General features: G+C 47.3%; 1 protein-coding gene across 1 annotated transcript; it reads left to right on the top strand.

Annotated features, from left to right (window-relative positions):
• Positions 1–985: 985 nt before the first annotated feature.
• On the top strand, positions 986–1,923 carry LOC146664454 (uncharacterized protein F54H12.2-like). Its single transcript, XM_085411494.1, has 2 exons — positions 986–1,536; positions 1,584–1,923. The coding sequence occupies exons 1-2, from the start codon at positions 986–988 to the stop codon at positions 1,921–1,923; spliced, it is 891 nt and encodes a 296-aa protein (XP_085267620.1).
• The last annotated feature ends 10,762 nt before the right edge of the window (positions 1,924–12,685 follow it).

The raw sequence follows: 12,685 nt of genomic DNA, 5'->3' as shown, positions 1-12,685 counted from the left end.
GGGCGTATATAACCTGTTTCTCTACACCGACATCGTTCAGTACCAACCGGTCGGTGACAGTTACTCGCCACTACTGAGTGTGCTGAACGTGAAAGGCGATTACGGAGACGTGGTGAGCGTCAGACACAACACGGTGCATTACCTGCGCGTATCTAAAAAATACATTAAAACCATACGCGTAGAAATTAAAACGGACCGCGACAGATTCGTGGATTTTGTTTACGGGAAAACGATAGTCAAGCTGCACTTTAAACCGGCTTGAGAATGGCGGCGCGTCTCCCACAGGACCCTCACCGTTTTGTGAGATATTATGAGGGTCAGGTGGGCGGATCCCTTCCGGGTTTTTACGGAGCCCCCGTGATGTACGGCAGAGGGATAGGATCCATCTTCTCCAGGCTGTTTCGTTTCGTGTCTCCTCTCTTCAAATCGGGGTTCGCCGTAGCTAAACCTCACCTGAAAACAGCCACTACCAACATCGCTACAGACGCTGTGAAAAGAGTGATGGGTAAGCTGACCGAGCCTCGCCAGGAGGGGGCGGGGGGCATGATGGTCCTCTCCCGCAGGAAGAGGAAACGCCCTCCGGGCGAGCGGGTTAAAAATAAAAGTGCCGGAGTAAAAACTAAATCAGTCAAGACCGGCGGCGGAAAGAGAAGGAACCCCCAGCGGAGCTCAGACATATTTTAGAAGAAAAAAAAAAAAAAGTCTCTCTTACACAAGAAATCTACCGAATGCACCCTGGCCGAACTGGATCTATTTTCGGCTCCCATGACCCAGCTATCTATAGAGGATAAAAAATATCAAGAATGTCAGCCCCTCTCTGCGTTGAACGACAACTCACCCATTGAATTTTTCATCCCCGGAGACGGGGAAAAGTATCTCGATCTGAACGATCAATTACCCCCTCAATACAATTTTCAGTCAGTGCGACGTTATTCTGGGGGATCATTTGATTTCGCAGTCCAGCGCCACCCATCCTTACAGGGCCATGATCGAGACGCTGCTCAACTTTTCAGAAGACACTCTAAAGAGTCAATTCAGCGCCAGTCTGTTTTACAAAGACACGGCCGGAGACATGGATTCTATAGTTATAAGCAACGGGCCGAACAAAGGGTTAAAACAGAGAGCCGTTTTCACGGCCGAGTCGCGAGAAGTGGACCTGCTGGGTCCCCTCCACGCAGATATTTTCTTCTGCGAGAGGCTCCTGCTGAACTCTGTGGATTTGAGAATTAAATTGATACGCAACAGCGACGCCTTCAGTCTGATGGGAACTCGGGATTCGCAGTTTGCCCTGAAAATAACTTCGGCCTCTCTGTTCATTAAAAAGGTCACGGTCTCGCCGGCCGTCAGGCTGGGGCACGCCGCAGCCCTGATGAAAGGAAACGCCCTCTATCCTCTTTTGCGCGTTTCTGTGAAAACCTACTCCATCCCTGAAAATTCCAGGATCTGCAACCAAGAGAATCTCTTTCTGGGAGCCATGCCCAAATACGTGGTCCTGGGCATGGTTCATCACGACGCCTTCACCGGGAGGAGGGACATGTCGCCACTTTAGACACAACGACGTGGAGTATCTGGCGTTGTGTCAGGACGGCAGGCAGGTGCCCGCCAAAGCTTTCCAGCCACAGTTTGACCGCGGAAATTCGGTCAGGGAGTTTTACCACGTTTTCCGCCACGGGGAGACACCTCAAAGATTTGCCTCTGAGCATCGACCGCCGGGAATTTAACGAGGGGTACGCCCTGTTTGCCTTTAATCTGGAGCCCTGCGAGGATGCGGACGCCCTGTCTCCTGTCTCCAACGGGAATTTGAGGCTGGAGATGAGATTCAGAGTTCCTTTGCCTCAGACCACCACTCTCATAGTATACGCCTGCTACGACTCCATTTTGGAGATTGACTCTAAAAGGCAGGTGCTGGTGGATTATTACTAAAAAAAAAAAATACATGGATAACCTTCAGCTGGAGCACATTCTGCATCGCGCCTTGGGAGACGTTTTCTGCGGGGTTTGGGCCTCGGACCAGCTGGCCTTTTTGAGGCGCGACTTTAAACCCCCCGCCTACTTTATAGTAAACACTCACCCCTCGCACTTGAGGGGAGAACACTGGCTGGCTCTGACTCTGGAAAGGGACGGTTCCTCCACTTTTTTTGACTCTTACGGATTCCCTCCCGACTTTGCTCACTATCCCTCGGTCATCTCAGAGTTTCTGGAAGACCGCTCTGACAAAATACTCTATCATGATCGTCAGCTTCAGCACCCTATGTCTGTCGTTTGCGGGCAACATTGCATTTTTTATCTATGTCACAAGGCTCAGGGGTTATCCGTCGGTAAAATACTTTCTCTGTACTATAACGATGTGTTTAAAAATGATGACATGGTGTCTGACTTTCTGAAAGGACACTGCCCCGCTCGCTCTCGCAGAGGTCATCACGGGGCGTGCTCCTTACAAAAGTTTAAAGATGCGTGTATCGAATAAAGAAATGTAAACAAAAAAAAAGTTTGTTGCAGCGTTTTTTATTTCATTTGTAAAAAAAAACAAAACGTTTGTTTTACATAGAGGTCCAGGTCGGGGAAAGCATCTTTTTGACCCGAGAGGGTTTTCTCTCCCTTCGCGCAGGTGTCTGTACTCCCTCCTCCTCCTCCTCCTCCACAGATTTAAGACGCGCGTACTGGTCGCGAGCTCGACGGTTATGTATGGAGGATGAGGGGATGTTTGATTCGACCAAAGTAGTTAAAAACGCGTTCCATCCTTTCGGTCGCGTTTGGTTTTTACTTTTAAAAGAGAGGGAGAGGTTTTTAAATAGATCGATCATGTGCGAACCCCGCACCGCATCCCCCTTGTAAACGAATTCTCCCCTCTTTGTCCATCCTCCTCCCCCCTCCGCTAATTTCTGCATAATGTAGCGGGCGTTTTTGCGGTCTCGAGGGGGTAAGGATTTTAATACTTCTTCCACCATTTCATCCTCCTCCTCCTCCCTGGGCTGCTGCACCTGCTCCTGCACTTGTTGCTGCTGCTGCTGCTGCTGCGCCTCCTCGGGCGGGAGGTGGAAAGTCACCTGACTCTCCTCGTCCCGACCCTGTTTAGAGAGTGTGAGATATCTCCGCAGCAGAGACTCGTATCTTTTGACTTTTTCGTACGAATTTAGCCGCGGATCCTCCAGTATGGCTTTCATCTTTTCGTCCAAATCATCTTTGGCAGTTTCTCTGACGGTAGGCTCGGTGGGTCGGGTCAGTTTTTTCAACTCGTGAGAGGGAACGAGAATCATTTTTTTAAACATCTCAACGTTTCTGAAATATTCCTCCCAGCAGGTTCCCCAGAATGGGTACGGCTGCAGACAGCAGAGGGAAAAGAAACCCACCCGTTTGTTTCTTTAAAACTTGACGTTTACGGTTTAAGCTCGTTTTCTTGTCGGCCAGCAGCCTGATGATCTTTTGCTGGCGTTTCAGTTTTTGGTATTGAGAAGCGGAAAGAGGTATGTTCCCCTTTAAAAGATTTAAAGCTATCTCGCACAGCGCCTGGAGGAAATCCGGGGAACTGTGAGCGAGAATGTCTTTGCGTTTCTGCGGCGACGCGTGGTACAGAGCTTGCAGTAAGACTGCGTTTCTTTTTATACGCTGAGACATGGCTACTTGGGTTTGGGCAGGTAAATGACGGGGTACTGCCCCGGAAGCAGACCGGCGCGCACTCTGTAGCGTTCTGGGCACGAGGGAGTGAGATCGAGGATTAAATACCCGTGGGGCTCCTCGGTGGCGTCTTTGAAACTGTCTGAGAAAAATGTTTTTTGCGAAGGGAAAATCTGACGGGCCAAAATCTCAATCTGCAGCTTGTCTCTGGGGTTTTTAAACAACACCATATAATTGGAGTTTAAGCTGATGGTGCGGCTGTATTTACCCTGATGGAAAACGTTCTGGGTCAGCATCATGACCGAGACGTTTTTATGGTGGCGGTATTGAGTGAAAATTTTAACCACTTCCTGGTGATCCGAGGCCTGAAAGATGACGTCATCCCGCACCACCAGAACGTCTCGGAAATCTTTGAAAGAATCAGGCAGCCCCTCGACAAATTTAATGTTTTTATTGGTCTTTGAAAGTTCCTCGTACATGGGTTGAAAAGAAGTATAAATCCACACAATATTCGCGGGCACAGTATCCATGACGCGTTCGCAGTTTTCCAAAACACACTTTACAAAATGAGTTTTCCCACACCCGCTAGGCCCCACAACGAGACAGGAAAAAGGCACTTTCAGTCTGTGATCAAAATCAGTTTCCTCCATTTTTTAGAAAAAAACAAAAAACAAAAACAAAAAAAAACAAAAAACAAACAAACACCCTAGTACCCGAAAGGCAGAGTTGTACCGTCTGGAAAGAGACGTCTCTTGTCGTAAACCACGCGAAACTTTTTCTGAAATGTTCTGTTTTTGAGCACAAAGCCTCTCTTATCCCTCTGAATCCCGTGCTGAGGGGTCTCGAGCTCCGCCTCCTTCATACCAGAAAGGTAACTTTCCACCAACCCGCTCATACTGTCAAAATTGACCCGGTCGCAACATTCTCTCGTCTGCGTTATACCTTTCATCTTTACCACCAGTTTCTTTTTGTTTCTGGTCCAGTAGGCGTAACTCTTTGGACCCGCGGAGACAAATTCCTGGATGGTGTCCCCGTCTAATTCGTCCGTGAGATCCCCTAGATAGTTGCCCAGCTCTAAAGGTTCCTCCCCCTCTTTCACTACGTAGATCAGAGAGTCGGTGTCGGTGTACAGAACTCTGCGCTGCAATTTTTCTAAATACTCGTAGAGTTTTAGACGGGCGTAGGCTGTGGTGAAAGCGGCGATGAAAACGTTATTGGTCGCGCCGGGAGGTATCACGCACCGCTCGTTATAGCTCCACTGAATTAACGCCACTTCCTGTTTTTTGGTCTTTAAAAAAGAGACGTGTTTAAAGTCGTACTGGCCTGAAAAGACGTAGTTAAAAAACTGACTCGGCTTTCTGACCAGAGTGGTCTGAGTCAGGTTGGTTCTCTGAGCAAACTTTCCCCAGAAACTGTTGAGACACAATTTCGAAACTTGTCTTTTGGCCGGATTCACCTCTATTTTTGACGGGTCTAAACGTATGCCCTGATGCCTGTGGTACTCTTCCACGTATTTGCTCCTCTCATCCTCGTCGCGAGCTTCCGGAGGATAGCCGGAGGCTTCCTGTTTGCCTTTGAGAAAAGTGTTAATATAACCGGCAAAAATGTCGCTGCTGCGGCTATCAAAGTGCCAGACCTCTGTGATTTTTGCCACTCTGTAACCCAATTCTAAGGCTTTGTTAAACTCGACGGTGACCCAGACCCCTGTGAGAGCTCTGGTCTCGTCGTCGTGAAGGCACGGGCCGCTTTGATGATTAGTCTCGGCGCAGGTGCGACAGAGGGAGAATATTAATTTACCTCCGGGGGTTTTGTATGGTAGAACAGGGAAATAGAGCCCGCGCAGCGGGTAAACGGTGGCTCTGATCAGCCCGAAATAACTGCGAGGGTCTGCAAAATTCTCTCTGATGATTTGGGGGTGATGCAGAGGGTAAGCGCGCTTGGCGTTGACGTAAGGGTACAGGGATGTGACGTCTACGTAATACACATTTTCTCCTGGCGAGGCGCTGTAACGCAGCCTCAAGGCCGAAGTGCGGCCTCCGTAAAGTCCCGAGTGAGGAGACAGAGGTTCCGGGGCTTCGTAGCTCCGCATAAAATTTTTAACCTCCTCGTTCGATTTTTTCATCTCGTTCCATTCGTGCTCCCACAGCGTGACCGTGCGGACTCTGTAAACGTTTCTCAGCTCCCGGAGCCTCGCCTCGGCGGAGGCGTGCAGGTCCCCGTAAGGAGCGCGGGTCAAAGGGCAGATTTCCTCGGGCCTGTAGCATTTTGGACAGCCGTGATAAAAGCATCCCAGAAATTCCCACACCCACTTTTCCCCGTTAATCAGCGCGTATCCGTCGACAAAGTACGGGCCTATTTTTTTCTCCTCTCCGGTTGTGAGAGCGTGTTGAATGGGAATTTTCTGAGAGCGAGCTACCCACTCCAGCCACTGAATGGACGCGTGCGAATAGGCTTTGAACCTGCGGCCATAGTTGTCGGGCGAGGGGATGGCCAGAGTGTTTTCGGGTAGGAAATTGGTGAGAAACACTTTCATGCAGGCTGAAGCTATAGTGACGCAGCTGAAAGGGTCGACTTTAGTTTCGCCTATAAACCCGTCTCTGAACTTTACGCACGCCTCCCTCAGGATATTAACGTCGTTTCAGCAGTAATACAGGGACTCTTTTTCAAAGTTAAACACCCCACGGGAGGCCTCGCCGTGCCAACGCAAAAACTCCTCCCGTTCGGAGAGGGACATGCGTTCTACCCCGTAATCCGAAGGAGGCGGGTATGGACCCACGTATTTTAAACGGTCCCGCGAGCTGAATTTGTGAGGAAAAAATCCCTTGGATTTGTCCTCGAAGCCTAAAGCTTTGGGCATAGCGCTGAGACGCATGGTGAGAAAAGAAAGCGAGTCTATGAATTTGAGAAGGAAATCGGATCCTGTGAAACATATAATTTTACTGCCTTGCATGATGAGAGAGGGCGTCATCCCCTCTCCCACCAGGTGACTTAGAATTAAATAGCTGTCAAACCCTTTCGCGTTGTGCGCAACGAACGTGGTCTCTCTATATCTTTTCCTTCTGTATCTTTGGAGAAACTTTTCAACGCAGTCTACACCGTAAGCGTGCCACTCTTCTCCTTCTAGAGATTTTGTGCACACTAGGTAAGGGACGTGCGCCCCCTCCCTGTCTGGGAAGGTTTCAAAGTCATAAAAGATTATGGAAGCGGTGTCGAAGCTTTCGTGTTTCAGAGGTTGAATGTAACACAGGTGCTGATTTTTGTCGGGAGGAAGCTCCGCGCGGCAGATTTTACATCTGGCGGCTGTGCACCTGTGCTTTTCGCGACGGGAGAGAAGTTTGCAGTCCGGACATTTATACAATTGTTGACAAACGCTGAGGCCGGAACTGGAGTGAATTCTGGGTTGTTTGTGTTTCAAATAACACATGCGTGTGCGACATGATCTGTTACAATCCGTACAGATTACAGAGTCCAGAAAGTGAGTGGGGCACGCGGGGTCAAAACAGAGGTTGCAGCGGTTTTGACAAAAGTGTTCCTCTCTTTTATAATACCCGCGTTGACACTCCTCGCAAATGTACTGGATTCCTAAAAATGTTTTTAGATTTTTTATCCCGTAATAGTGATGTCGGAATAAGAATAAGTACAGCGGGTGAGACGTGTTTGGGTAGTCTGTTTCGATTAGCGAAAGAGTTCTGTCCTCGGGCGGGCGGTAAAACACGACGATTTTACGATTTAGTATTTGCTCGAATTTACCTATGTCGGTGAGGGTTACCTGGGTGCGATCGCTCAGCCCCGCTAAACGTTGCAGCTCTCTGCCGCGTTCCAGGGCCTGTTTATCTGTGAAATGAGGTTGAGTGAGGTGAATCAGGTTAATGGCAAAACACAGATTATCGTTTTTGTTTCTTACCACGTACAGACAGCGTCGCTTTTTGACTAGAATTTCATCATCTAACGTTTTGCAAATCTTTTTACGCGGGTCATTGCCGCCTCTAGGATTTCTAATTACTTGCACAACAATTTCTAGGGGAGAGCCCGCCACGATCGCGCCGTTTGATTGTATCAGCCTGGCCAACAGGTCCTCAAAAATCGGTACAATGTTTTCAACGCTTTCGTCGACGTTAAAAACAGCGTGATTTCGCGCGTGCTCGCTGATGATCTCCAGTTGAACCCGGTCGTTATGACTAACTTCCGGTCTCACCCTATCCGCTAGATCTACAAAATTATCCCTGACGTCGAGGTAAAATTGAGCGAGGTCGGTCGCTTCATTCGGAGAGGGAATGTTAAATACTCGCCTTATTTCAAAATTATTAAATTGTTCGCGGCGAGTCACCGCATCGTTCTGTACCCGAGATCCTCCTTGTTGATGCTCCGCAGGCCGCTCCTCCTCCGCGGGCTCCTGCTCTTGTTGCTGCACCTGCTCCTCCTGCTGCTGCTGCTGCTGCGCCTCCCTCTGCCGGTCGTAGAGCTGAAGAGCATTTTCTAACGGTTGCAGAGTATCAAAGTTCAGTAGACCGGCACGCCGTTCGTTTTCAATGTTTTGAAGGAGGGCTTGCAAAGCGTTTTCTAAAGGCTGTAGGGGGTCGATCGGTGGTGGGGCTATATTGTTTTCTATCGGTGGGGCTATATGATCAACGTCTCTGTTCATTTCTGCCACGGCTTCCAACAAAGCGTCAGGAATGCTGCGTTCTTCTGACATGATTTTCTTTATTTCTTAATTCACAGACTTTTACATGTGTATGCTTTTACTTTGCATCCCTTTACAGGTCCTTGTGTCGATATATTGATGCATATGCGCGGACTGTTATGCGTGAATGAAAGCGAGGTCTCCGAGGATTCTCTTCTTATGAAGTAGCCGTCGACCTGTAAGAAAAGACGGACAGAATGTAATTTTTAAAACTTACATTTTTTATAGAGCGGAGAAGTTTATTAGGATCGATTCATCCCTCGTCAATTACCTCTCAGTCTCCTGAGAGGAGGAGGAGGAGGAGGAGGAGCTCTGGACGGTTCCTCCTCCGCCTGATTTTCTGTATCGGTCTCTGTCGAGAAATAAAAACAGAAGAGAGAAAAGTTTTAAGAAAACAATCTCCTCCTTCCTATTTTTGAGAATGAAAAAAACTTTTATTTACCTCGCTCCTCCGTCCGATTGTCTGTAGCGGGGGTTTGAATAGGTATATCCACAATCTCGGCTGTCGAGAAATAAAACAAACTTTTAAAAATCCGCTCCAAGTCGGGAGGGGCGGTATAGCACACTCGGATTACTCCGTCACATCCTGTTATTCAACAAAATGACGGATAATGCATCATATTGTTTACCTTCGGATTTAAAAGCTATTTTCTTGCAGTTCTCCTGGTATGCGGAGACGAAAATAACATCGTCTTCTTCTTTTCGCTGCGGCGGCGGGGTCTGTATATTCTTGATTACCGCTGTCGAGAAATAAAACAAACTTTTAAAAATCCGCTCCGGGTCGGGAGGGGCGGTATAGCACACTAGGATTACTCCGTCACATCCTGTTATTCAACAAAATGGCGGATAATGCAACATATTGTTTACCTTCGGATTTAAAACTTTTTTCTCCGCAGTTCTCCTGGTTTGCGGAGACGAAAATATCGTCGTTTTCTCGCCGCGGTCTTTCGCCGATCGGCAGCGGAGGTTCTGCGGGGAGGATGGCATCTAAATCGCCTCGGAAAACGGCCGGATTTATGCTGGTATTCACCGCACTATCAATAGCGTCTGTAAGTCTAAAAAAAAAGTCTATCTAAACTTATTTAAAAAATGATATATACTTATTTAATCGCACCGTAGTCCACTTGCGTGAAATCATTGATGTAGAAATCTAAAAGAAAGTAATCAAATTATTGACATCTCTGTTGATATATAATTTAAAGTCGTAAAGAAAAAAAGGCTTACCGGGGTGAGGTACGAACAGTTCTGGCGAGATGGCCCTGGCGCTCGTCTAGCGAGGCATCTGTTTTTTCGCATCTTTCTCCTGACAATATTGTCAGTTAGAGAGGGTTTTTTTTTTTTTCTCATCCTTCGGGTCTCTCTGTGTGTGTGTGTGTGTGTGTGTGTGTGTGTGTGTGTGTGCAGTCGGGAGAGTCGGGGTATCCAATTTCCTTTTTTTGAATGCCTTCTTGTGAACGCTGTCTGTTTTCCACATTCTGCAACGGTAAAATACGACTTAGAGGCGGATATTTGTTTTACCTTATGGGCAACAGTTGTTCTTGCTCGCCTCCTGTTGACAAAACTCGCCTCATGGTTGACTCTGAGAAAAAAACTCTTTCCCACAGAGGGGAATAAACTTATTCGAATATGAGCTTTTTTCCACTAAGGCTTATTTTATGGGGAGATGTACGAAATTATTTACCGGGTTACAAGCAATGATAATATCGGCTGTTGACTCCTCATTTTCATTTTCTGTCTATTGAGAAAACCCATTGTAAAAGTATTGAAAAAAAAAAAAAAAACTCTACCAAGGATCAGGCTGCGCAAAAGCAACCTCATATAGATGTTTTAATAATAATAATAATTTTTTGGAGGACGCGTTATAGGTTATAAGCATTGAGAAAAAACTGATATCTGCTGTCTCATTCCTCCTTGACCCGCGGTGTGTGTGTGTGTGTGTGTGTGTGTGTGTGTGTGAAACAAGAGCTCCTGTCACGGCTATTATGGTTTGTTTTTCAGTCTCTTGTAAAAAGGACTCTCAAAGGGAAAAGTAGTATTCACTAAGGGATATTTATTCATTTTTACACATACGGGGTAGGCAGCCTGTAGGTTACAAGCGGATAGAAAGTTCTTTTCATCACAAGCTATGGTGTATCTTAAAGGTTTTTTTTACTGCGTCTGTATTATAGGAAAATAAAATACTATTGAAAGAAACGGTTCTCTACAGGAAGTCACTCTTTTTTCCCATTACAAATGCCGGTGCAGCTTAAGAAAGTAAAATTACATCCGCTATTGTAAAAAAAAAGAAATACAGAGAAAATTGTCATAATATCGAAACAGAATTCAAACTATGAGTTTGCGGAAAACTAACTGCCGCTCTGTCTCTCTATACATCATAGAATCATCTGCTGCATCACCGCTGTGCTTCAGGAACCCTCTCTGATCTCCCCCCAGCAACCATACCCCTCCCCTCATGCTTAGGGAACATGACGCATCAGGTCTGAAAATGACTAGACACTTCCGGAGTATTTCCGGTAGGGTCATAAGGTCCGGATCGAGGCCTTCCATAGTAAATATGCTGTATTTGAATATGTCATATTCAAAGCCTTCTTCGGGAGAGCAGATTTCTTCGCCGTCCAAGTACACAGGAGCGCTGCTGGGCTGCAGAAGGAAATCCATCTTGCGTCTGTGCCTTAGAAATTGTGACGGACTCCTCCTCTCTGCTTTTATTCTCCTCCCATACCGCAGACACTCCCTCCCTCTAAAAACTTTTTTCTTTTTTTCCCAACAACAGGTGCCGCGCTTCCGGAGGTTTCCCCCCTCCCTTCTCCGGATGCACCGGGGGTTCCCCCTCCCTTCTCAGGATGCAATTCGTCACGCTTAGGGACAGGTGGCGCGCTTCCGGGGTTTCCCCCTCCCTTCTCCGGATGCAATTCGTCACGCTTAGGGGATCAAATTACACACTTCCGGGGGGGAGGGGGGAGGTCAAAAGGTCATGATTAGGGCCATCAATCAAATCGGATCAAATTTTGTCATAAACCGTATGGGAGTATCTCTCTACCATGTTTTCCGACTCCTGTCCACGGGGAAGAGTGAGTTGAGTACCTTTTGTCCGGTTGTCCAGAGTTGAATTCTTCAGGTACGTCGGTTCCCCAGATTGAGTCATGTGGTCTGACTGTTGAAGTTGAGCGTTTCTTCCTGGATGAGGATGTTGATGTGCACTTTACAAAAGTCATTCTGAAGGTGTGGTCGGAGATCAGAATTAGTGCACTTGTTCCAGGGTGTTTCCCATAAATGGTTGTGTTAATATGCTCGACATGTGTGAGCAGACGTAGCAGTCTTTCTCTGTGGTCCTCTTAAGCACGTATCTGTATCAGGCATTTTTCATCCAAGGATAGATGTGGTCTTGTGTCATGACCATTAGGTGGAAGTTGTCATGCGTTCATCTTCTCAGTCTGCCTCGTGGCTCAGCTGCTGTTGGCATCAGCTGGGGTCCTGTAAGGGTGAGCTTTGCAGTTAAGGTAACCAGGAGGGTTCCCCTTCCCATGGTTGCACATAGGTCCATCACACCCACACCTGGCTGCCCTAAAGTTGATCGGATGGAAGGTGGAAGTGCGGGCTTACCCTACGGGGGCCCAATCTTCACTCATCCCCGAAGCAACCAAAACGTGGGTGAGACTTCCCTAATGTGCTTCCTCCTTGGTGTCGGGGCTTCCCGGGACCTCAACCTTTTTGCAGTGGCTCTGATGTATCCAGGAGGGTCTCTCTGCAATTTTACAGGCTGTGGGTGTGGTCAATAACACTTGATAGGGACCCTCCCAGCGAGGCAAGCGCCAATTTCTCCTCTGGAGCACTCGTATTAGGACCCAATCGCCTGGTTTCAACCTGCAAGAGACTAGAGAAGCGTCGCACGGCAGTTTATTGTTCAAAACAATATCCTTATTTTCTAGTAGTTTTGCCATCCATTCTGCCAGAGTTGTTTCTCTGACAGATTTGTCTAGAGGTTCACTTGTCACTGGTAGTGGAAAAGGTCTGCCATGAACAACCTCAAATGGTGTAAGTTTTTGAGAGCCTTGTGTTAATCTCATCCACATCTTTACTAGACCTATGCATTCAGGCCATGGTCTTCCTATTTCTTCCATGCATTTTCTGAGTCTCTGTTTTATGGTGCAGTTAGTTCTCTCCACTAAGCCTGCACTTTGTGGGTGATAAGCACAATGGTTTCTCATGCTGAATCCTAGTGCTTCAGAGACTTTGCTGATCACATCATTGACAAAATGTGTCCCATTATCTGATCTTATCAGAGTAGGGATGCCATATGTTGGGATGAAATGATTACATAGACATTTTGCCACTGAGATTACATCTGCTTTTTTCACTGGATAAATCTCTGGCCATTTTGAGAATACG

The sequence above is a fragment of the Rhamphochromis longiceps genome, linkage group LG7 (genome assembly GCF_057381845.1).
Source record: "Rhamphochromis longiceps isolate RC_006_pf linkage group LG7, R_longiceps_female_GT1.1, whole genome shotgun sequence".
Lineage (NCBI taxonomy): Eukaryota > Metazoa > Chordata > Actinopteri > Cichliformes > Cichlidae > Rhamphochromis > Rhamphochromis longiceps.
Note: the sequence above shows the minus strand (reverse complement) of the source record. Positions and strands in the feature narration are given on the sequence as shown.